The sequence below is a fragment of the Armigeres subalbatus genome, chromosome 2 (genome assembly GCF_024139115.2).
Source record: "Armigeres subalbatus isolate Guangzhou_Male chromosome 2, GZ_Asu_2, whole genome shotgun sequence".
NCBI lineage: Eukaryota > Metazoa > Arthropoda > Insecta > Diptera > Culicidae > Armigeres > Armigeres subalbatus.
Window position 1 is genome coordinate 277,266,001 of NC_085140.1, and position 25,250 is coordinate 277,291,250.

At 38.7% G+C, this 25,250-nt stretch overlaps 1 protein-coding gene across 1 annotated transcript in view; it reads right to left on the reverse strand.

Moving 5' to 3' along the window:
• LOC134212290 (neural cell adhesion molecule 1-like) overlaps positions 1-25,250 on the reverse strand; it is a 1,103,894-nt gene that overhangs the window by 21,653 nt on the left and 1,056,991 nt on the right. Inside the window, exons 12-17 of the mRNA XM_062690003.1 lie at positions 24,670-24,963; positions 24,460-24,601; positions 23,843-24,045; positions 23,534-23,724; positions 12,647-12,842; positions 12,417-12,475 (exon numbers count right to left, since the gene is read on the reverse strand). Coding sequence (XP_062545987.1) covers positions 12,417-12,475; positions 12,647-12,842; positions 23,534-23,724; positions 23,843-24,045; positions 24,460-24,601; positions 24,670-24,963 — 1,085 coding nt within the window. The remainder of the gene's footprint in view (positions 1-12,416; positions 12,476-12,646; positions 12,843-23,533; positions 23,725-23,842; positions 24,046-24,459; positions 24,602-24,669; positions 24,964-25,250) is intronic.

Sequence of the window (25,250 nt, forward strand, 5' to 3'; positions counted from 1 at the left end):
CATCTTCTCCTGGGCCTTGGGTTGTTTACTTTCGGCAGAAAGTGAAAAGCCTAGATTTTCTCGGCATTAAGCGAGATTTGACGCGTCGTTTTCCGAAAACTGATTTCCATCAGGTAAATCGGAACAAACTACGCATAACCGCACCTACATACAAGGATGCAAACGAAATCGCTAAAGACAAGGCCTACAATGTTGAATATTTGGTTTATGTCCCCTCGCGGGAGGTCGAAATCGAAGGTGTGATAAACGCAGCGAGCCTGACCTGCAAGGATGTGCTTGCAGGAAAAGGTCGTATTAAGAACGCCCTGCAATCTACTGTGGATATTCTGGATTGCAAAGAGTTGCATTCAGCAGCCATGGTAGATGGTAAAAAAGTGTAGTCTAAGTCAGGCTCGCTTCGGGTGACGTTCGCCGGTTCGATTCTCCCAAAATATGTAGACATTGAAAATATGTTATTTCCGGTGCGTCTTTTTTGTGCCGAGGGTGTTCAATTGTACCAACTGCAAACAGTTGGGGCACACTGCCGAGTTTTGCGACAACAAGCCCCGTTGTGGCAAATGTTTTGAAAAGCATAGGAGGAGTCCTGTCAACAACAAGCTACAAAGTGCGCTTATTGTGGCATGGATCCTCCCATGGTTTGCAAGAATGCCCGGTGTACAAAAAGCGCACCCAAAAAGTGAAGCGCTCGTTGGTACAACGCTCCAAGCAGTCGTATGCGGAAATGGTTAAGTCGCAAGACACATCCGCCACAACCACCGCCACGGCTGCTATTTCAGCTGCCGTTCGAGTAAGTGATTACTACGATTCTATTGCCACTGATGAATTGGACTCCGACGTAGCTGATATGGATGATTCTAGGAGGTACACGTGCCCGAAAAGAGGAAGCAACCGTCTTCCCCGGGATCGCGCCGTAAGAGAACAAAAGTCATCCATAAAAGCTTGCCAAAATCTGAAGGTAATGGGGGATTATTTAAAATCCCGAAGCAATCTGTCTTCACTGCTCCGTTGGAGCCTGTTTGCAGCAAGACAGTCCGCCATTGTTTAAAAACCGATGTTTCCAAGAAACATCCGGTTAGAGAATCAATGAAAGAAAAATGCAATTCGCACTTCCAGAAAAAATATTCCGTCCAAGCGAGGATTGATCTCCTTTAAGGACCTCGTGGACCGTTTTCTGAATTTGTTCAATATTCCGAATTCATTGAGGCCACTCATTGACCTCTTTATATCAACAGTAGAAAGTTATCTGAAGCAATTGACTGTTTCATGGCCCTTCTTGCAGAAATTGTATCTTTCGATGGATAATACGGCCATGCAAGATACAATCACTGTGCTGCAGTGGAACTGTCATAGTCTGAAAAATAAATTAGACGTGTTCAAGTTTTTGATTCGCAATTCCGATTGCGATATATTTGCACTCTGTGAAACATGGCTTTCTTCTGAAGATGAAATCAACTTCCACGATTGTAATATTATTCGCCAAGATCGGGATGATCATTATGGTGGCGTTCTTTTGGGGATCAAATAGTGCTACTCCTTCTACAGAATTCCCATTCCGACTGTTAATGGCCTAGAGATCGTCGCTTGCCAAATAAATGTAGAGAATAAAGATCTTTGCATAGCTTCAGTGTACATTTCTCCAAATGCCTCTATTAATCGTCGACATTTTTGGAGCGCAGTCTCCCTCCTATCATCTCCAGTATTGATATTGGGTGATATGAACGCACATGGTATTGGATGGGGCGAAAGATATGACGATTATAGAGCGCCTATTTTCTATGATTTGTGTGACGATTTCAATTTGAATATTTTGAACACTGGTGAAGTAACTCGAATAGGACCAAATGGTCAATAAAGCCGTATTGATCTGTCTTTATGTTCAAATTCACTATCATTAGATTGCACGTGGAAGGTAATTCAAGATCCCCATGGTAGTGACCATATGCCGATAGTCACCACAATTAAGAGTGGCTATCAACAATCTGAGCCAGTTAATGTTCCTTTCGATCTCACGAAGAACATTGACTGGCAAAAATTTGCATCGGCGGTAAAAATTGGTATTGAATCAACTGATACTCTTCCCCCTTTGGATGAATATCGATTCCTTACTGAGTTGATTCAAAAAAGTGCACTAGAAGCTCAGAAACGACGCGTTCCAAGTACATCTGTCATCAGAAGACCAGCCACTCCTGGATGGGATGATGAATGTACTAAGTTGTATTCTGAGAAATCTGATGTTTTCAAGGCCTTCCGTAAACACGGAAGGTCAGAGCTTTGAAGAGTATTTGAGGCTCGAAAGAAAACTCAAAAATCTTCTCAAGGCAAAAAACGTAGCCATTGGCGACGTTTTGTCGAGGACTATCACGAGAAACCTCAATGACAACACCTTGAAAACGGCTCGCAACATGCGTAACCGCATTTCCACCAATGAGAGTGAAGAATACTCCAATCGATGGATATTCAACTTCGCAAAAAGGTCTGCCCAGATTCCGTACCAGCAGAACCGCTATTTCGAGAATCAGTCACTGATCCCGGTTCTTTGGGTGGACCATTCACAATGCTGGAACTTTCTATGTCTCTTCTTTCATCGAATAACTCTGCTCCGGGATGCGATAACATCAAATTCAATCTTCTGAAAAACCTCCCAGATATCGCAAAAAGACGATTACTTGACCTGTACAACTGTTTCATGGAGTACAACATTGTGCCACCTGAATGGCGACAGGTCAAAGTAATAGCTATTCAAAAGCCTGGGAAACCAGCGTCTAATCACAATTCATACCGACCGATTGCCATGCTATCATGCATGAGAAAATTATTGGAGAAAATGATCCTTTCAAGAGTCGACCATTGGGTCGAAGAAAATGCATTACTTTCAAATACTCAGTTTGGATTTAGAAAAGGGAAAGGAACAAACGATTGTCTAGCGTTGCTTTCTTCAGATATACAACTGGCCTTTGCGCACAAGGAGCAATTGGCTTCAGTATTCTTGGACATTAAGGGCGCGTTTGATTCAGTTTCCATAGAAGTACTGTCAGACAATCTGCACAGTAATGGATTACCCATTATTTTGAATAATTTCTTGTACAATTTGTTGTCAGAAAAACAAATGAACTTCACACTCGGCACTCTGACAACTTCCAGAACTAGTTACATGGGCCTTCCCCAAGGTTCATGTTTAAGTCCCTTGCTTTATAATTTCTATGTCAAAGATATTGACAATTGTTTGGCAGGACAATGCACGCTCAGACAACTTGCAGATGATGCCGTGGTCTCTCTACGAGGTCCATGTGCAGCTGTCTTGCAAGGACCATTGCAAAGTACCCTGGATAATCTGACTGTTTGGGCCAGACATTTAGGGATCGAGTTTTCACCGCAAAAACTCAGTTGGTTGTGTTTACTAAGAAGCGGTATCCTGCTCAACTGAAACTCAAGCTGTTGAATGATGACATCAACCAATCTTTATCTTCTAAATACCTTGGGGTCGTGTTTGATTCCAAATGTACCTGGAAACTCCACATTGAGTATTTGATACAAAAATGCCGGAAAAGGATCAATTTTCTACGTTCTATCTCCGGAACATGGTGGGTGCTCACCCGGAAGACCTCATCAAACTCTATAGAACGACTATTCTCTCTGTTTTAGAGTATGGCTCCTTCTGTTTCCTCTCAGCAGCTGATTGCCACCTGATCAAATTGGAACGAATTCAGTATCGTTGTTTGCGTATTGCCCTTGGCTGCATGCATTCAACGCATAACATGAGCCTGGAGGTGCTTGCTGGAGTCACTCCTTTAAAGCACCGTTACTGGGAGCTCTCGCTTAGAATACTCATCAAATGTGGAACAAGTAACACACTTGTTCTAGATAACTTCGATAATATGCTTGAACTAACTTGTCGTTCAAGATTCCTGAGAGTTTATCTCAACTACATATCATCAGATCTTTGTCTTCCGTGTTATAATCCCCTCGAGTTCACTTCACCAACGACAGTTCCTCAATTGTATACGATCTGTCCATGAAACATGCTATTCAAGGAATACCAGATAATCTTCGACAAATATCTATTCCTCACTTTTTTCTGAAAAATATGAACATGTCAATTGCAACAACAGATATTTCACTGATGGTTCTCGCATTAACGGATCCACTGGCTTCGGTGTTTTCAATGTAACTTCAACCACCTTCCAAAACTTCAGGAACCGTGTTCGGTTTATGTTGCAGAGCTGGCAGCAATTAACTTCGCTTTGGGGATAATTTCAAATCAGCCCGTAGACCATTATTTCATCTTCTCGGATAGTCTTAGTTCTATCGAGGCACTCCGGTCGATGAAACCTGTTAAGCACGCATCTTACTTTCCTACAAACATAAGAGAGCAGATGCGTGTTTTGGTCGAAAGATCATTCAAGATTACCTTTGTTTGGGTCCCATCTCACTGCTCAATCTACGGCAATGAGAAGGCAGACTCGCTGGCAAAGGTGGGCGCACAGGAAGGTGAGGTTTATGATAGACAATTCTCGAGCAACGAGTTTTCCCATTAGTCCGTCAGAGTACTCTTCAAAGTTGGCAAAGGAATTGGACACACAATGAACTCGGACGGTGGCTATTTTCCATAGTTCCAAAAGTTTCTGGGCGAGCGTGGTTCAGAGGTGAGGACTTAAGTCGAGGCTTCATTCGCGTGATGTCGAGACTTATGTCCAATCACTATTCACTAAACGCACATCTGTACAGAATAAACCTTGTCGATAGCAACTTATGTAGGTGCGGAGCCGGTTATGATGACATCGATCACGTAGTTTGGTTCTGCTCGGAAAATGACGCCTCCAGAGAGCGACTATTGGATACCCTAGTGGCCTGAGGTAAACAACCCTTCAGGGAAATTCGAGGTGTTTTGGGGGATCGTGATGCGGTCTATATGCAGGCCATTTATAGTTTCATTTGTGATTCTGCCATCAAAATCTAATTTTTTTCTTCTGTCAAAGTTTTTTTTTACTGTCTCAGCCTCTATCTTCCGTAGATCTCCGTTACTCAGGCCATCCGGAAGACGCTCCCAGTAGAACCAATCCTCGAGCACGACGACACGCCACATCGTCCCTTACGCCAAATGCCCGGATGAGCAGCCGAAATTCCTTGATTCCGAATCCTAAGCCTCGTCCATCCTCGAGTCACCACGAGTACGCTGGCTCCTATCCCTCTCTTACTAACTAAAAAAAATGACATTGATTGTATATATCACAAAGAAATATGGCTCCGTAAAGTGTTATACACGCCTGAGCCTACAAACGAAATAGGAAAAAAAAAACCGCATCTTATCACTTTTATTTCGATGAGGGGAAGTCGTTGAAAAGAATCCTCTCTTGTTAGTTACGGTCGTATTACCGTTAGTGCTTGAAATATTATAAATACAACATTTAACCAAAAACTAACCCAAGTTAGTTTATTTTAAAGGCTCAATCTCTAAAAAATGATTTTTTTTGTTGATAAAAACGGAATAATTTTGTTGACAAAATCGGAGCGTGACAAAATCGGAGCGTGACAAAATCGGACCGTGATAAAATCGGAACATATCTGTAATCTAAACGCTACTCAATTATCAATTATTCTATTTTAGTTTATTTCTTAGATGCATCTATTTTTCGAAGGGCTGTTTTCATACCACGTGGACAGATGACGAGCATTTTTAGATGTGTACTTCCCTCCATCAGCGTACACATCTGATCATGCAATTTTTCATTAATTTGTGTTAACCATGGACATTTTTCCTACCCCTCTACCCGCCAAGTTGTCCACATGGTATACAAATAGCTTTTGGATATTGGATTTGACGAAAAAATTCATCATAAGCCATAATCCCAATCAATATGAAATGTTAAAACGCTTGTGATCCAATGTGCTTGTTCAAAACCGAACTTTCGCCATGGAACGCCTTGTGAGAGCAGAAAATTCAATTAATCACCGCCTCTTTTCTTTTTCTATATTGTTCCGATTGCGCGCTCTTCAACCAAACGCGCATACGCTGTTTGAAGCGGTATGGGTTACCTACTCGGTAGGCACCAAACCGATGTGCTTTTCTGCATCGGCACCAAACCGTGCACTGCAAACGATGATCGCTTTGGCTACCTATACATCGCCGATTGTGATTAAAGCGGATGACCTACACATACAAAATAATGCGTGTATGATGGATGGCAAACCGTTCTCTGCTGAAAATGCACTTGTGGGACAACATGTGGCGGTGCGTCGTCGTTCCGGCATCGTGGAGTAAAATATAACGCGCCCCCATCGTAGCATTTCGGTTGCCTCATATCACACGTCGCCTGTAAAAATTCCGTGCATATTTTACGATTATTGTTTTATACTCAATCGTTAAATTTGCACTAAACATATGACAAATGCACGTGATCCAAGTATTTGTATAAGATTGACAAGAAATCTATTGAGAGTTTAAATGTTAGGGACAAAATTGCTACCTGTGCAGTGCACAGGTTGCACATGCGGACGCGACGCCTCTGCAATCACTTGAAAAATTAGCACATTAGGTAGTAAGATTCATTTTTTCATTGATTTATATTTGTTGTACTCATTTACTTACACCACAGCCAACGACATATTTTTTATTCAAGAGTGGTCCCTATAGAAAAAAACATGATATTTCATTAGCTTAAATCAATGACTATTTGGTCCAATTTTCAATGGCAAATACTGAGACCGAATTCCCAGTCGAATGCAATTGGTTTGCTCGTAAGTCGGCCAAAGTTTAGTTCCAAAAAGTGTACATATAATAATGGCTAGACATGCCTTACAAAAAAAGTTTTTTGTTTTTATAATGAAACTCATTATTCCAATCAATTATGTCTAAATGAATTTAAAAACTGCATAAAAACGTCGTTAAAATAGGTTCGCTGACAATTACAGCGATATTGAACGATTTTTCAATAAAAAGAGGGTGCTCATAAACGAACCAATCAAGGTGCTCACAACCAAATCTAGCAGCGTTTTTGGAATGTGATGAAAACAAGTTTTGTGTTAAAATTTAAACGGCAATCGTCATTGATCCGTAACGCTGGGTAGACACCTTTACGTGGTGTGTTACGGGGTAAGATCTACCATGGTAAGTTATCCTTATTATTCATGGCCTTGGCTACATTGCACACTACCAAGGTAAGATCATGTATAGTGTATTGTTGAACGACGCATTATTTTAAATTGTCTCTGAATTGAATCAGATTGGTTTGTTTGAAATTTTAGTTGGTCAAAAATATGTCTTATAGACAGGGTTCTTTCAGAAATTATGTAACGCTAAATTAGAAAAGTTTGGACCCCCACCCTCCCCCTCGTAACACTTTTTGTATGGAAGGATGGAAGGTTTAATTTTTTTGTATGGATCGTTACGCTCGGCCTGACCCCTCCCTCTCCCTAGAGCTTAACGTAATTTGTGAAAGTTCCCACACTTCTGTCATCCTTTTTCATTGAGGTTGGCAAGCAAATCATTCTTACCCTGACTTTTCAAGAATATTTCAATTTCATCCCTCAATTCAAAATGCGGTTCAGAACATTGCCTTTCGATAACCAACCTCCGTGTAGGAAAGAAGGACCTCGTGCTTGCATTTCTTTGAACTTTGAACCTCTGCATGCATTTATTTGCAGATTTCAGACGTGTGTTGAGATTTCCAGATTTGATATAGTTCACGATGCACAGAAGTAGGATCCTACAAGTAAGGACATATCGGCCAATCATGCACTGAACATATTTGGCATGTGCAGAAAGCTCTTTTATTCTACTCTGAAATCCTGATTTTATTCCAAGCATTGCTTGTGCACCATCAATACAAACTCACCTAATTTTGTCCTACTGCAAGCCATCAGATTCCAAAAATGTATTTATTGCATATCGTCGCTTTTGGTTGTAGTTTTCATGTCACCACAGAAAAAAAAACTCTTTTTTTTCAAATCTCCTGATTCTGAGTCAAACTAAAAAATTGATATTTATATACAAAAATTATAATAATTATACAAAAAAGTGTGCAAGATAAGAAAATTATTTTGAGCTTTTTAGTGGAATGTCTTAACTTGTCATAAGACGAGTTAATACAATCCCATTGAATTCCACCACTTAATTGTATCTTGACAGATACGTATTTCGACCTCAACAGTAAGAGTTTTTTTTTTGTATACAACATGACAAATTTGAAAAACAATTTCAATCATTCAATTCCGAGCTGCTGTCTCTATCGAAGTAGGTGTCTATCTATCAGGCGCTTGCAGTGAACAAGAAGACAAGTCGAGTCAAGTACGAGACACTGAAGACGGCCTTACTGTTGAGGTCGAAATACGTATCTGTCAAGATACAATTAAGTGGTGGAATTCAATGGGATTGTATTAACTCGTCTTATGACAAGTGTGCATGATAGTTAAACTACAAAAAGGGTGAATTCTGTGCAATAGTACGACCTCATGGCACCCCAGAGGGTTGCGGACCACCGGTTAGGAAACACTGATCTTCTTGTTCAAGGCAAGCGCCTTATAGACAGACACCTACTTCGATAGAGACAGCAGCTCGGAATGGAATGATTGAAATTGTTTTTCAAATTTGTCATGTTGTATACCAAAAAAAAAATGTCAAAAATAAAATTAGCTAGACTGTAAGTGATCTATATTTACTTCAAACAGCAATAACGATAGAAATTTCGTGCATAAATTGGTCGGCATCGGACTATTTAGGAGGGGATCGGATTCGGACCACTATTTTTGAGAATGTTTAAAGCGTAGACTTTTCTTTTTTCTCTGCATCTTTTAGCTTTCCACAGCCACACACAATAAAGCACCGGAAAATGTAGAAAAATTTCCTTTCTACGAAACAGACTACGAATCTTGGCCAAAAACATTTTTTGCAACATTATGCTTTTTGCTATTTAGGGGGTTGGTTTAGGAACCTTTTCCTCTATAAAATGCATTGTGACTCGCCACATGAAAAACTTGGTCAAAATATCTGTATAGAACATTTTAAAAATAAAATGCATTTTTGGCTTTTTTTTTATGGAATTTCGAGATTCGTTTCCTCAATGTCTTTTTATTTAATTATAAATAAATCCCTCTATGGACATTATTCTGGGAAATTGACTCACTTGAATAATAGAACTTACACTAATCTCGAGCAGCCGAGTGTGACAATTTTGATGACGTATTTTGACGTATTTTGATTATTGTTTCTGGGAGGCGCATATCACCCAGCATCGTTCATTTTGGATGGGAACACACGATTTTAGAATAAAATCGTTTTCTAGCATTATGATTGGTTAATCATTTTGCAATTTTTGAACCATATAATGACTGATATTGCAAGAGAGTTCGTGGGGCAGCACCAGGCGGGATTTATGGGTTAACGCTCTACCACAGACCAGGTGTTCGCCATACGTCAGGTATTGCAGAAATGCCGCGAATACAACGTGCCCACACATCATCTATTTATCGACTTCAAAGCCGCATATGATACAATCGATCGGGACCAGCTATAGCAGCTAATGCACGAAAACGGATTTCCGGATAAACTGATACGGTTGATCAAGCCGACGATGGATCGGGTTATGTGCGTAGTTCGAGTTTCAGGGGCATTCTCGATTCCCTTCGAAACGCGTAGAGGGTTACGGCAAGGTGATGGTCTTTCATGTCTGCTATTCAACATCGTTTAGTCGAAAGACATTTGGTCGAAAGAACATTTGGTCGAATGGACATTTGGTCGAAAGGACATTTAATCGAATATACAATTAGTCGAATGTTGAAAGTGAATTTCAGCATAAAGCCTGTCCACGTTATATTTCGGACACTTAGATAATGTCCAAATGATTTGTTGCCATTTTATCAATTTAGATGACAACGAAAACATGCTGAAAATGTCACATAAAGCGAAGAGTGATTTGTAATTATTTTAAAAATCGCATTGGAAGATGGGTGTCCGAGATTTAACGTGGACAGGCTTTAATAGGTCGGTAATAGGTAACTTTGATTAAATAATTCACATAAATGGATGAACTGATAAGATTAATTCAGTGGACGTGAGGAAGAAACGAATATGGAAGGTAATGAGGACTCATCGCCTAAGCAAATAGAATTTTTTAGAGTACCCGGTGGACTATAGAAATTTGAAAACCTACAGAAATAGCAAAGTAGTAGGCATCGATGGGGAATTTTTTTTCGGTGCTGGTTCAAAAACCAATGATATGTTATTTTGCAAATACTTTATCGTAGTCGACTTTGGGGCATTTCGTTGACTGTTTTTCGTCGGAATGACGTTTAGTCGAAGGGACATTTTGTCGAATGGACATTTAATCGAAAGCAAAGTGCATGAATACTTTTTCCCTATTTCTTTCACTCAATGTCCATACAATAATTAGTTCAGTATAAAATTCACTTCAACCATAATTCGTTCGATCAAATGGCCATTCTACTCAACTCTATTCGACGTAATATTTTTTTGACCAGGTGGTACAGATTCATCGTAGTTGGTTAGAGGGGTTTGCTGGGCTTCGTGGCCGTGGGGCTAGCGATTTGAATCATCTAGCCACATATGCTATGGAGTGTGGGTTCGATTCCCGCCCCGGTAAGGAGGAAACTTTTCGTGGGTGTTATGTGCTCTGTCCGATGTTTCCTGCTAGGTGTTAAGTGTTTAGTCTGTATGACCTTTGGTTGAAGTTTTCCTATTTTTCAATTCTTTAATGGGCCCATCATTATTAGGACCAGATTGAAGCAATAATTATGTGAAACACCACAATAAATTATTCAGTTTTTAATTATTATTGACTTAAATTTTCTTCCTTCAAGTATCCATTTAACAAAATGTACTAAGATTATTCATCGAGGCCGATAGCATAGTATAACATAGCATAGAACTCTTGCACAAATCATAGATGGAGTTGCAGAGGTAAACATAGCTACGGTCAATATAGATTCTGCTAAAACCTTCAATTAAGCGGATTTTATCCACACACCTGGCCACGTCCTTGCAAGTGTTTTTTTTTTTAATATTTTTACTATTATCTGCTTAAGAAAGCACTCGAAACCGAAACAGCTTTCACAGACGAAGGAGAGCAACAATGGTAAATGCATAGAATTGAAAATACAACATTCAAACGGAATGAGGTGAATGAAGTCATCAAAATACAAAATACTTAACAGGTTTGAATTGAACTTGCGATTACCATCCATTTTTTCAAGTCGGTTTATGAAAAAAAAAGTGCGTTGGGATCAGTCACAGAACGTTTTTGCTCTTTACCCGATGCATCACGACGACTTTCAACTCTTCAATGCCCATTAACTTCTACAAATTTGTTCTTAGATCCGTATCATCTTCTGAATGTCCAACATCTGTTCCATCTTGAATTGTAACGTTGACTTGATTTGCCCACTAAATCCACATCCTCCAACTGGTTCAGGCTGGTTTACAAGCGACGGTGTTAATGGTTTGGCTGGGCTTTGTCACAATCGTCATTGCCACAGGTGGAGGAAAAGAAAAATACCAAGGTAGCCAGGTGAAAGCATTCGGTAAGCTAATGTAATCGTTCCTGCGTGCAGGACACGATTAGAAGTGTCTTGATGCCGAAACAATTCACTAGGCCAATGACGGTGTTGAGAAGTGTGTCACGAAAAGGCTGTTCCAGTGAAAGATCTTGAAAACGTTCCTGGCTATGAAGCTTTTTCGATGCTCGAGAAAAAAGTGCTTCGGGATGTACCACGGTACATTTGATGGATTTTTGGATGGAAGAAGCCTTGAAAATATTGTTGATTAAATGAAAAATCACCAAACGAGCACTTGACAATGAATTAAAACTGTTTCAATTTGACGAATATCATACGAGTAGCATCGAGACCGATATGCCAATAAAATGCGAAAGTAAAACTTGACTCGAAAGAATAATAATAATAAGCTGGCGTCGTTTTGATACATATATTGTGATATTTTTTTAGTAAAATGATAACTAAAAAAATATACCTTTTTTTCAATAATTTATGAAGTCAAGCCATTAGTTTTTAACTAGTCCAATTTAGGAGTTTCAACGAATTTACAACCTTGGTTATTCGTATCGATCTTTCTTACCTCTGATAGTTTACGGATTGTGTGCATTTAAAGATACATCTTTTTATGCTTCATCGGCTTCAAAGCAATTGCATGATGAAGGTTTCTGGACTTTAACTTCAGAACTATAAAAAATAAAAAATAAACTTTCACCTCTCCTAGTCCAACTGAATTTTGATGCTGAACTATGAGACGACAATGAGCCAGCTGGCAAATATAACGCTTAAATAGAAGTAGTATTTTTCTCTTTTTTTAACTTGAACGAAGGTCCCCGAAATATATCTTCTGAACATCAATTGCAACAACAAACATAAAGCGGAATTCATCAAAAATGTTTATTTTCAAAACTTACATAGCTCCCGTTGGGCCATTTGGACGAATTGAAACTGGCATCCTCTCCATCGTTCGACACTGTGCAGCGAAAAGAAACGCAGAAGGGAAATAGGCGTTGAGTAAAATTATTGTCCCGGAAACACCGACAGACATCTCACGAAGACGGTTGACTGCCGCCAATAAAATTGTCCTTAATTTGTTGGCGCTCGGCCGGCAGCCTGTCGGAAAAAAGCAAATCATCATTCTTACCGTACTGCGCTGGAATCACGTCCGGATCGCCTCTGTCATCTTCCGTGGGGTCTGGCTTTCCATCCTTGCCTTTGCCGTCGACGTTGGTTCCCCCATGCTGATGGCCACCGGCGCCACCAGTTCCTCCTGGACCGCCAGCATTGTTTCCGCTAGTGGCGCCCCCGTGCTGCCATCGGGGGCTTGGTTTGGAATTCTTCTGCCGATGCGTTGCGTACAGTTCACCAAGGCATGATTGAGCACAAAAAGGAAACAGAAGGAAATGAATTTCGTGATTAATGAAATAGAAAATTTCGATCATTTTATTGTGAATAAGTTAATTAAAGAATTTGATTATTTGGCTATTCTGTTCTTCCAAGACCTTCTAAGTATATTGGCAGTGCTGGGCCGGGAGTGGCAGTTGCGGTTGTCATCGCCTCTAAAGGCGAGGAGTCGAATGCCATTAGGCCACAAACCATTAGTGCGTGAATGCAGCTATGTTGAGTTGTACGACGGAGTGTTGATTGAATAATGCTTTTATGTCCAAAATAAATAAGGCCAAGGATGAATGTGAATTGAAAGTAGATTGCGGCACAAAATCTGGACAATGTTCGTGGAAGAACAACGGTCGATTGGTTTCGTTGAATGATACGTACACGTACCATCTACGGTGAATTGCTGGTAACAGATTATACATAAAATAACGAATGAACCATAAACTGATACAGTGAAAGTAATCCGCCTAATTGTAGATTGTAGAGGAATATGCAACTACTAGGTTTTATCAATTCAAATTTATATTATCTTCATGGCGGATAAACTGAAATTTTGCTTCTTTCACAGAAGATTGCGTCAATTGTCAAAAACCATTGCTAATTATATTTTTTGTTTTATAAACTTCTCAACCTTTTTACATTGTCAGCAGTACCACCAACGTAATGCAATGTGACTTCACTTTTCTAAGCGTATCCAGTTATCCACTGCTTGTCACGAGCCACATGGATTTGGATGATTTAACAAAAAAACAGATGGTGTAAGATTTTAATCCAATTTGGACGGTATTCTTGTTTTCGTTTTTTGTGTAACAATTACGATTTTTTATTCTCTCAGCAATACGTGCCGTAACGCACACCTGGTCTGGGTGTTTGGCTATTTCACAATTGCCAACACTCAGACCTAGCAGATTCGAAGCAAAAGAGTATAATGTCCAATTCTTCGAAAATATTAAAAATTGCCTTCTCTTCATGTCACTCCCACTGCCTCGTATTCTGTTTCACCACGGCATGGGAAAAAAAAGCAAAAGCCTTCAGGAGGAAGTAAACGAAAAAGTAGCATTTCTTAATGAAGGAAACATAATTCAGTTATAATGAGCAACAGGGTACGAGCCAGATATAAATTCTGAAAATGCTGCAGCAGAAAAAAAAACAAAGAAAGATTTAATTACGCCTTACTTGAGGAATGTTCTACGGATGCTAAAGTATACCAGAGAAAGCAACCCGTGCAGAGAATTATGACGAAATAATATGAAACAATTCCGTTGTAGAGTTTGGAAAAGCTAATATTATTTCTTTGCTGGAAATGACACCTACACAAAGCATCGGTAATTTATTTGTTTTGCGGCATAGCGTTACAATTGAAGAATGTATGATTCTTATTGATGGTAGGTACCATCACCATGCAAACAAAACTTTTTCTGATCTATTGTGACACGATATTATGAAATTCAATTTGAAGGGTCATATTTATGATCCCGTGTTGAATTTATTGTGTTATCATTACCCGTTCGGAAATTGTATGTACTTGAGGGAAGCACATCCTTCATTATGAGCCAAAATGGATGTTGTGGATGTTAACAGCTGTAGTGGTTTCGTTTCTCTGCATTTTCTCAAGAAGGATTTTTTTGTTTGGGACATGAAGGGTCTCATCGATTTTCGACAGATTGCTGCTTGGAATATGCGGTAGATCTATTTGGGTAGTATTTCAGTTGAATTATTTGGTCTTTAGTTCATGGTTATATATGTTGGTTTCAAGTAATATTCAAATCTTCATGGGCTCTCCTTAGCCTAGCGGTAAGATGCGCGGTTACAAAGCAAGACCATGATGAGGAAGGCTCGGTTCGATTTCCGGTGCCGGTCTAGGCAATTTTCGGTTTGGAAAGTGTCCCGCCTTTGGCATAAAAGTATCATCGTGCTAGCCTCGTGATTAATAACTGTGGAAGTGCTGAATGAACACTTAACAGCTATGCGGCAATGCTTAAGTGGGGGATGTAATTCCAATAAGAAGAAGAAGTCAAATCTCCAGTAATATTTTGGTTTTATAGAACTCATGTAGAGCAAATAATGATTTTCATGACCGTTATAAAACTAAAAATGATACTTGGGATATACCACGTAATTTAATTTTATAAACTGATGATATTACTTTACTAGCGCAGAACGCGCCTCTACGACGGGTCTTACCATCAACGTCAACATGACTCAATCGTTGGATGTCAACACGAACAACCTCTCCAACTTAGCAGTAGAGACAATGGAACAAAAATCGACATAGCAGCACGGATCAACGGGAAACGGATCTGTGTTGTTGTACGCCAGTGAGACTTGGTGTGTATCAGGAGAGATCACGCGGAAGCTGCAAGTAGGGGAATTGCCCCCTTCCCCTACTTGCAGCTTCCGCGTGATCTCTCCTGATAAAAGATATTTTAGTTACTAGATAAAGATTGTCGCTTCTGTTCCCTTTGTTCTGCTGTCCGAAACATGTGTGGTACATACCTGTCAAATCGTATGGATTTTTCTTCTTTGACATTTAGCTCCCTATCCTCGCCAGCAAAAGATGTTCCGGACAGCGACGACAGCGACAATCTTTATCTAGTAACTAAAATATCTTTTCTCCTGATACACACCAAGCCTCACTGGCGTACAACAACACAGATCCGTTTGCCATAGCCGTAACGATTTTCGTGTGTTTTTGACCTCATGTAATAGTTAAACAATATAGCTAGCTGATCCCATCTGAAATTTAAAGAAAATCAAAATCATATTGTAATGTTATCGCATTTAAAAAAAATGATGATATTTCATTTCCGGAAAGTTCATGAGGTAAAACGCCTTTTAGCTGATATGGAGGAACAACGCTCCAAGAGGGAGCAATGCACCAAGCATCGGTATGGACAGTGCGTGGAGACGCGTAGTCAGGGTTTGAATCCAAAGGAGAATGAGAAAACCTGTAACTTATCATGTCTGTATATGTGGTAGCATACCGTGAGAAACGTTTTTCGGTAGCTGTTACGATAATGGACTAATTCGGGGGGCTACAACCCATGATAAATTTCTTTTAATAAGCGGTTCTGATGATGCATTTAAACTTGTTTTACACAGCTGTGCGAAAAAAATATGGTCCCAATATAAAATGAGCGAGAAAAAAGCGTTTTATCAAACCTCCTCGGTGGGGGCCGCCTATCCGAATCAGTTTTTTCCCAACTTGTATACAAGTTTTTCCCCAACTTGTATACAAGTTTTGTTTTCATGACTTGTTATGATTCGAGTAAAGAGGCTCCTCATCATTTACGGCTCCCCCAGACCTAAGCGATTTCATCGCCGCGACGGCGACAACTAGTCGCCGTGATTCTATCGTTGGGTCATCGCATAGTACATTGTTAGTCCCATTGCACAGTGGCTAAAATCGTGTTTTTAGCGCGTTTATTTAATGTAATTTAGCGTAATGGTGTCTTCGAGATAATAAGTTAATGCGCTTCTTTGGAAGTACATATTTAGCTTACTGCCCGAGCAAAAATGAATAACTAATTGATAACAAATTCTATTATCCGGTTATCGGACATTTTGATAACTGAATTTGTTATCATTTTGGCTGAATTAACAGCCAACATAACTAAAATGATACCAGAATTTTGTTCCTTGGATAACTGAATGAAAACAAATTAAGTTATTACTGATACCAAGTTGATAACACATTTTGTTATACATGTTATTTACTCAAATAACTAATTTTGTTACCATTTAGTTATCAGCCATCACTATTTTATCGACCAAAATAGTTAAATCTTCTTTGCCGACTTCGTTACGCATTGAAAAAAATGTTAACATTCACTGGGTTCGAACTTGAATCGAGTGATTGTAGGGCGTCGTCTCTTGGCACTCATCCAATTACACTTTCTTGAGGAGCAGAAGAGATGAGCACTACGCTTTCTACAATCTTGCATTTACTGAAGAATATATATAATCAAATCATAATGCCACGACTATTTTATGTAAATAACAGTCGGCTGGACAGAGTGCAATGCAGAATAACTTATTGATAACAAACTTTATTAGCCAGTTATATTGATAACTAGAATTGTTATCATTTTGGTTAAAGAAAACTGTCAATAGTTGAGCATATCTCAGCGCCGCACTCTAGATCGATCATATATATGAACGATCCCAAGACGAATTATATTGCCGTTAGGGAATATATTGCCTCAAAGCAAATGCAAACTAATTTTTTTATATAGACGTTGTCCTGCAAAGTAGGCGGTTAGTCAAGAGTATTCACCATTCCACATGCCCTTGGATCATATGTTCCGGGAGTTGCAAGGCCATGTTAAGTACAACGTATGGTTCTCATATTTCATTATTCAACGGCACCTGAAATGGAAGTAAAGTTAATAAGCATAGTATAAAACAAATAAGAAAACATGAACTCTTGCGCAAATTCTTTGTTGACAGAGAAATAAACAAATCAACAGATGAAAATTTCAGTTCAGTGTATGGAAACAGTTCTTGTCACACTCTTTATAGCATCCGCCATTATGGTGAGAATGAAAAGCTGGATTAACTTTAATCCTAATCTGTATTGTGAATCTGATTAAAGAAAGATTCGCAGTTTTTATTTGGTAGAGTTTTACCTCGTGTTGAACATATTGAGTTGACCACCATAAAATATGTCCTTCAGGAAGTTGTTCCAATTAATTAGTTTATTTGAAAGAATAGAATGCTTAGCACAATATCTGAACGACGCGAAATTTTAAAGAAAATGGTAAATTTGTATTGATAATAAAATTTGTGATTATTCAGTTATCAATTAACCACATGATTGATAACTAAATATCAAAACGATAATAAGGATAACTTAGCGTGTTATCAGTTTGAAATCATTTCAGTTATCTGCCTTTGCTCGGGTGATCAATCCTCGGGCACGGGCAAATTGTGGCAGTCAATCTCATAAGCATAACAAAGTACGAGTCATGAACTTTAAATAAATACTTGAACTGTAGAGTTGTAAGCGAATGTAAGGAATGTTTCATAAAAAAACATTTCTTACTATGCAATGCAAAATCAATATGCCATCACAATGAGTTATAGAATCAACGCACCATGCGTCTCCATATGCTTGTTTGCTTAAGGTGACTTGCGGTGGCACTCCAATATCTTTTAGGTGTACCATAAAAATCATCAACTCAAGATTAGTAGTCGTGAGAAACTTGACTACCAATCTACAAGGCAGACAAAAATAGCCCCTTTTTTATTAACATCCGCTAACCGTAAACATTGCATTAATGTGAACGATTTCTGTCCGATTTGAACACAGGAATACTCAATACTGTTTGGCTATGGCATAAACTAACGAAATGTGTCCGAAAATCAACAGATTTGCTTTGATTTACCACGATATTTAAGTGTTATTTTTTCATTATGCTTGCTGTTTATGTTTACGTCTTGCGACATTGTTGCCAGCTGTTCAAACACACAAAGAGCATAATTAAAATTTTCTGCGGTTTCTTTTTGATTTTTCAAGACGTTCCAAAGTAGGATAGATGTTTCAAGCATGCCATGATCGGATGAAGACGTGAAAAATAATCCTTGCTGCCTTAATTTGTCAAAGTTTAATTAAAAACCAAAAGTTATAACAAAATTTCAAGCTCCGTTGACTTCAAGTCTGTGGATTTCGTTGAACAGAAAAGCAGATATTGGTTTTCATACGGAGAGGACATCTAGGAAATCCGCAACTGAAAAAACGGCAGTCGGAAGTACCGTTTGCAACGCACTTTACGATGACCCCGAGAAAAGCCCCTCAAACTTATAGCAATCGAGAAGCACCTGACGAAAATTACATAGCAATGGATGAGATTCTGAATGTTTCTGGAACACTAATGGAAATCATAGGTAATCTTTGGATCAATGGCAAATATGGTGAGTTTTTAAAAAGCGAGCAATGCTGTGGATCCAAGTGAGTATTATCCCTTTTTTAATGTAAGAAACCATCCGTTTTCCATCGGTTTTCCATAAATTCATCATAAACAAAATTGTAAAAATATATTTTTAATTTTTATGTTCTTGCTATAAAATTAAAAGTGCTTAACATTACTTGAAGGAATTTATATTCCTTGTATCACTCCACCATAAGCGCTTGTATATTAGACATGGACGTTCATCCAAAAATTCATGTGTTATCTGTATCTGATACTGGATTTAATATATTGTAATAATATATTGTATTGAATGTATGAACAAACTTGTATAAAGTCATTTGGTACATTATTGAGCATATATTCACCTATTATATATGAAACATTTAATCCAGCTTTCCACGCTCGCCATAATGGCGGATGCTATAAACATTTCTGACAGTAACTGCTTCCGACGCCAACCAGACGCCAACCTGTACTCGACGCTATCGTATCTAGGCAACTATTTTACGTTGTTTATTGATATTTCAGAACAAAACTATTTATACAATCGAAATTGAAAACTTTTTTACATTCTCTGAACATTTATAATTAATTGTATTTATATTTGCAGGTTTTGATGCTAAAAGGTTACAAATTAAAGGATGAAGGTCTCGAGCAGCACTAATTGCATAGATTAAATACTACTTGGGCGTACATGACAAATGATTGGAATCCGTGAACAGAGCTCATTCTGAATGAGGGAAAAGGTCTCGAAGGCAGACGGTTGAATACAACCCATAGCTATAACTGTAACTTACAGAACTATAATTTCGAAGTTTACTGTACACTCTCCAGCAAAGATAGAGCTTTCACATTTCTATTTGCAAGCACAGGCCAATGCTACTTGAGTTCTTGCATAGCACCACAGAACGTGGGAAATTGATTGATCACAGCGTAATATTCGCTACGAATTCCTGAAGTTTGTAACAGCGAAGTGAGTGAGGTGTAGTGAATATGTTGAAGTTAATAAACCAGATATTTTGGAAATATTCCCACTTGATTCTGAATTTAGCTCAACTGTTAAATAATTATTACCTCTTTACCCAGTATATGTGCTTTTATTATCAAAGAATCTGTTATTTCATAGTCATAGTGCATAGTCAAATGCAGTCTCAATGTATATATTACCCTATAGCTCCTAGCTAGATCATATATACTCAATCAAATCGAAATAAGAAACTTGCGCAGATAGACTTCTATCGCAATCCGCACGATAAACCTAACTTGTGGTACGTTTCATACTGCTTCGCTTAATTAAATTTGCGCACCACTAGCAAAGTTAGGTTTAACGCCCGGATTGCAACAAATATCCAACTTGTCTATTCCCTCTTTCCAGTTTCAATATGATGAAGAATATACAGAAATTATATCGGCTGCATGGAGAGGATTTGAAAAAATAATGAAAATAGCTAACAATCTCAACCGATTATAGCTATGGTGGAATACCATGGAGGATACAGGATTCGGGCCAGAACATCACTGTAAGAGACATATCTTTGCAACTTGCTCCGTTTGCCTTCGAAACCTGTTCTAATCCAATCATATGTCTCAAGTAGTATTTATATCTATACAAATAGTGCCCTCCATTTTTGAATGTATAACCTTTTGACATCAAAACCTGCAAATACAAATACAATTAATTACAAATGTTCAGAGAATGGAAAAAAAGTTTATAACTTTCGTCTGTATAAATAGATTTGTTCTGAAATATCAATAAACAACGTAAAATAGTTGCCTAGATACGATAGCGTCGAATACAGGTTGGCGTCGGAAGCAGTTACTGTCAGAAAAGTTTATAGCAGTCGCCATTATGGCGGGCGTGGAAAGCTGGATACACATCTACATTGTACTCATCATACCAATCATGTTCGTAACACATACGTTTATTATAATTTATAATGTATCATGAATTTCTGTCATATCTATTTAGTTATGAACTCTCTACATATGTGAAAAATTTCTCTGAAAAGGTTAAAAAAAAGAAGTTAAATCTATTAAAAATCAAACTCTTTATTTAATTATATTTCAATTGAATCTGATAACGACTACATATACTTTTAATAACCGCAAGTCGGGCATACTTTTGATTGTTTTTCTACTCAAATAAGGCCGATTTGCATTGGGTGACAGTATGCGTGCCATTGCATGAGCTAATATTTTGTGTGACGGAAATAATGACAGGCGGTGCCCCCTTTCTCAAAGAAAACACGAAAGAGATTGACCGGATGCCAGAAATAGTATAAGATATCACATAATCGTTTATTTCCGTGATTAATAATATAACCTAATTTTGCGTAGTGGAGATTTCCTTTGCTACTTCACTGTAATTCAAATATCATTTCTCTGGAAATCTTTCTTTCAATTTTTCTTTCGAAAAGTTGAGCTCTTAAAGCGCTCCAATATATATTTATCATATATGCACATTTATCATATATTTATCAATATATGCACATCCCGTTGTTCTATTGTTCAGTAAAACTCAATAGAAATGCAAATTTTTTATGGAAATAGAACAGAATCTACCATCTTAAGTATTCGTAATATGAATCCAAGTATTGCTATTTTCCACTCGCAATGGACGTTGAAGTGTGTTAGTGAAGATTATTCCTCTAACTCTAATTTTAATGTTATTTAATACTTCAAGTATCTGGATAGTTCTTTATGAGGATATGTGTATGTAAATTAATTAAGAATAAGCACCAGTTGTACGGGTCTAGTGAAACAAGATCAAAAATAAATTTGATTATGCATCATATGAAAATGTGACAGCATCATACACTTTGCGTTAGTTTTTATGTGTAAGAATGTAAATATACTCTTTTTACTGTGTTTTTATTTTTTTGTTACACATATATTTTTTATTTTTTACTTTTTTGCTTTTACAAGTCATCAATTGTAAGGGAGGTCGGATTTTTTCTTTTTTGGAAGGGATGTTGGTTTTGATGCACATAGTTGGGTTTGCCATTGGAGGGTGTTTTTATGAGGTGTGCGAGGGAGAGTTCGGCTGCCGGTGGGACTTGAACCCGCACTATTCCATTAAGAACACGGACGTATTACCAATTATACAACAGCTGCCCTTGCGAGAAAGCTGTCCCATAACCAGCTAATAACGGTGGCATATGAGTCAATTCCCCGTATCCATCGAATCCTACTTTAGCAATATTTCACATCTTTTCTCTCTACCCAACTATGTGTAATGTGATAATGGAGTGACATAAATTTCTTAGCAAAGTCACTCTCAACGTATTTCCACAAATTTTCTATCATTTGGTTATAATGATACTCCTAAACCACATACCCTACCCACCATCCAATTCCTTGACATCTATGAGGGCGTCGGTGAGTCGCTGGCCTCTCGTTAAGTAGATGTCATATCATCCAAGATATCATCATTTCCTTCCCTTTCCTAGTAACGGAGAAGATGGGCGTGGCCGGCAATGATAGCTTTCATGTTTTATCATTTTGGACCCCCAATTGGATTTCCATTGAATCCCAAATGGAAATCCATAAGCAATTGGGGTAACAAAGGTAAAGAATATACATGACAACTATCAGTATGCAATCTACGAAATACTCCGTTACAACGCAACGCAACGTTCCAAAGTAGGATAATAAAAATATAATTATGACATTAATAGATAACAGGTTGGGGGAGATTCATTAATTTTTCGATATTTTACATGTTTTCACTGTGGTTTCACATTATTTCATGTTGACATCACTGTCTGCTGCTATAGGTAATGATCAATGACTGCTTGCATACGACGCTGCCGACGACGAGCAACTGACGAGTGACGACGTCGTTAGCATGCGTGGCGGGAGGAGGAAAGTTTTCCACTCAGTTTCATTTTGATAGAATCGACGCTAAATAAGCACTATATGGTTTGATAATTTATCAATGTGTAGATTAAGATTCTAACATAGGTCTGATACTTTGTCTAGTAAAAGTATAATCAAGTGTGGTTTTTTCAATCACAAACAAACTGCTCGGTGCTAATTGGAGTGAGAAAGCCATTCTGAATGACACCATAAAAGACCTTAAACGTCAAAGCTTATTGACATAAAAAGCAAAAAATCTCGACACCATTACGATAAATCACATAATAAAGGTACTATTAAATAAACGCGCTTAAAACACGATTTTAGCCACTGTGCATTGGGGCGTTTTGTTTCGCCGAAATCTTACAATAAATATGGTCAATATGCGCCTCCTAAGCGGTAAGACGCGCGGCTACAAAGCAAGACCATGATGAGGGTGGCTAGGTTCGATTCCTGGTGCCGGTTTGGGCAATTTTCAGATTGGAAATTGTCCCGACTTCCCTGGGCATAAAAGTATCATCGTGTTAGCCTCATGATATACGAATGCAAAAATGGTAACTTGGCTTAGAAACCTCGCCATAGAAACACCTTTGCTCGCAAGGCTGTAATAGTGAGCGTCATATTTGAATCGCCCCAATATGTTAAAACCTCGAGCTTGCGATGAAATAATATTCAAACAGTATGCTACATCTGGTTTTATGCATTTCCAAAATGAAAATGTTTAAAATTTCAATGTAGTGGAAAATCTATTTGCTTTGTTCAATGAAAGGTGACTGTAGATCATAATAAATTGTATGTAGCGATTTCATCCACGATTTTATACTCAAAACGCATTTGTATAATTTTAGATAAAACTCTCCACTTACCTTAGACGAAGCATCCTGCTTAGTGCCATTTTGTTTTCTATTGCTGTCGTTGCTAACGCTCGTGATGGTGGAGGTGGTTGTTGCCTTGATGTAGTATATCCGTACGAAGATAACGACACACAGCACCAGTAGGGTAAACAACACCCCCAGCAGAATGGGCGAGATGCTGTCTAGCGAGGTGCTCGTCAGGACTGGTAAGGCGGTGGGGGCAGTATGGAAAGCAAAATAGAAATAATTGATTAGGAAACTGTGAATTGTGACTATGGGCGGCAGTGGCAGTTCATATTCATCCTGTTGATTGATTCCTACCGGCTCGGTTTTCTGTGCTGCTGCTTTCGAGGTAGAAATCCTTAACGACTACTCCCTGACTTCTTCCTTTCTGATTGACAGCGTAGATGACGGCTTTGAATGCGTTGTCGTCGCCCAGTTCATCGTATAGGTTGGTGTAGTGGATGAGGGATTCCAGGGACTCTATCGCGAAGTATGGCTCGTCAGGGTTCGTTATGTTGTATCTGCAAACGACAAGCATGCATAAATATACTAGTGGTTCTCGAACCTTGGAATTGTTCCGGCAAGTTAGTTATGTAATAAACTAGTCAGATATCTTAAAGACGAATATTTTGTAATTAATTGGTTTTTAGTGACCAAGCTTTGATTTCGCACAATCGAAAATGAATTTCTTACAGAAGACAACTGATTGTTGAGATCTTTGTAACGGTAAACCATTTAGTTTTCGATGAATTCATCGACGTATGAAAATTGTTTACCTTTAACGATAAAGCCATTTAAAACCGTTTTTTAAATTTTAAATCGAGTGTTGCAGCTTATGCAATTTTGAATAACTGAGTTACATGGTAATTCACATAATTATGGTTGAGTGTTGTGTAGTACGGTTTTGATTACAAAGCACAGATTTGTGCGCTTACCTCATTCTTCCCGACCTACTCGATAGTAGCTCTAGCATAAAAATTTGCGGTAAACCGCCGTCATATCCAGCTAGGCATTGCACTTCAACCGAGCTCTGCGTTTGATTGTTTATCGAGCAATTTTTCACCGTCGATGGCAATCCTGTTGGTAGAAAATATAAAGTTAGGACGGAAAACGAACCCACGCTCGACAATACACAGTCTACGAACCGGCGAGAACCACTTGGAAAAAGCAGGGCCACTGCTGCGTCCCCACCTCGTTCTGTCCCCAGCACGTCAGCGTGCCATAGTCCTGATCCGAGACGGGCGTATAGCTCAAGATGCTCAGTGACCCATTTTTCACGAACCGCTCCTTGTTGATGTCAAGCGTTTCGCCCGAGTGATTAAACTTCCAGAAAAACTGCCGCGGTGGCGGATCGGCATGCACCTCGCACGAAATGTGCAACGGTTCACTGCGGAACGCTCCCACGATGATGATTTTATCGGTGGCACAAACTGGGGCATCTGTTTCGATTAAATTATGAGACCAATGAAGTCAAACATCGCACAGAATTATTGTTCTCTCACTTAATGCAGCTCCCAACTTTACAAAACATGGATGAAAAGAAAAATCGATAGACCATATTGACGGAAATGGTATTGAGAACTGCGGGGCAAACATTTCTGATGTTGCAGCCGTTGTTTTCATTATTGCTAAACTGTTTCAAACATGGTAAAATTTAGTGGGCTGCCCGAGGGGGACAAGAAATAATTTCGAGGCAAATTATCACAATTAGATCGTTATCAAAAAT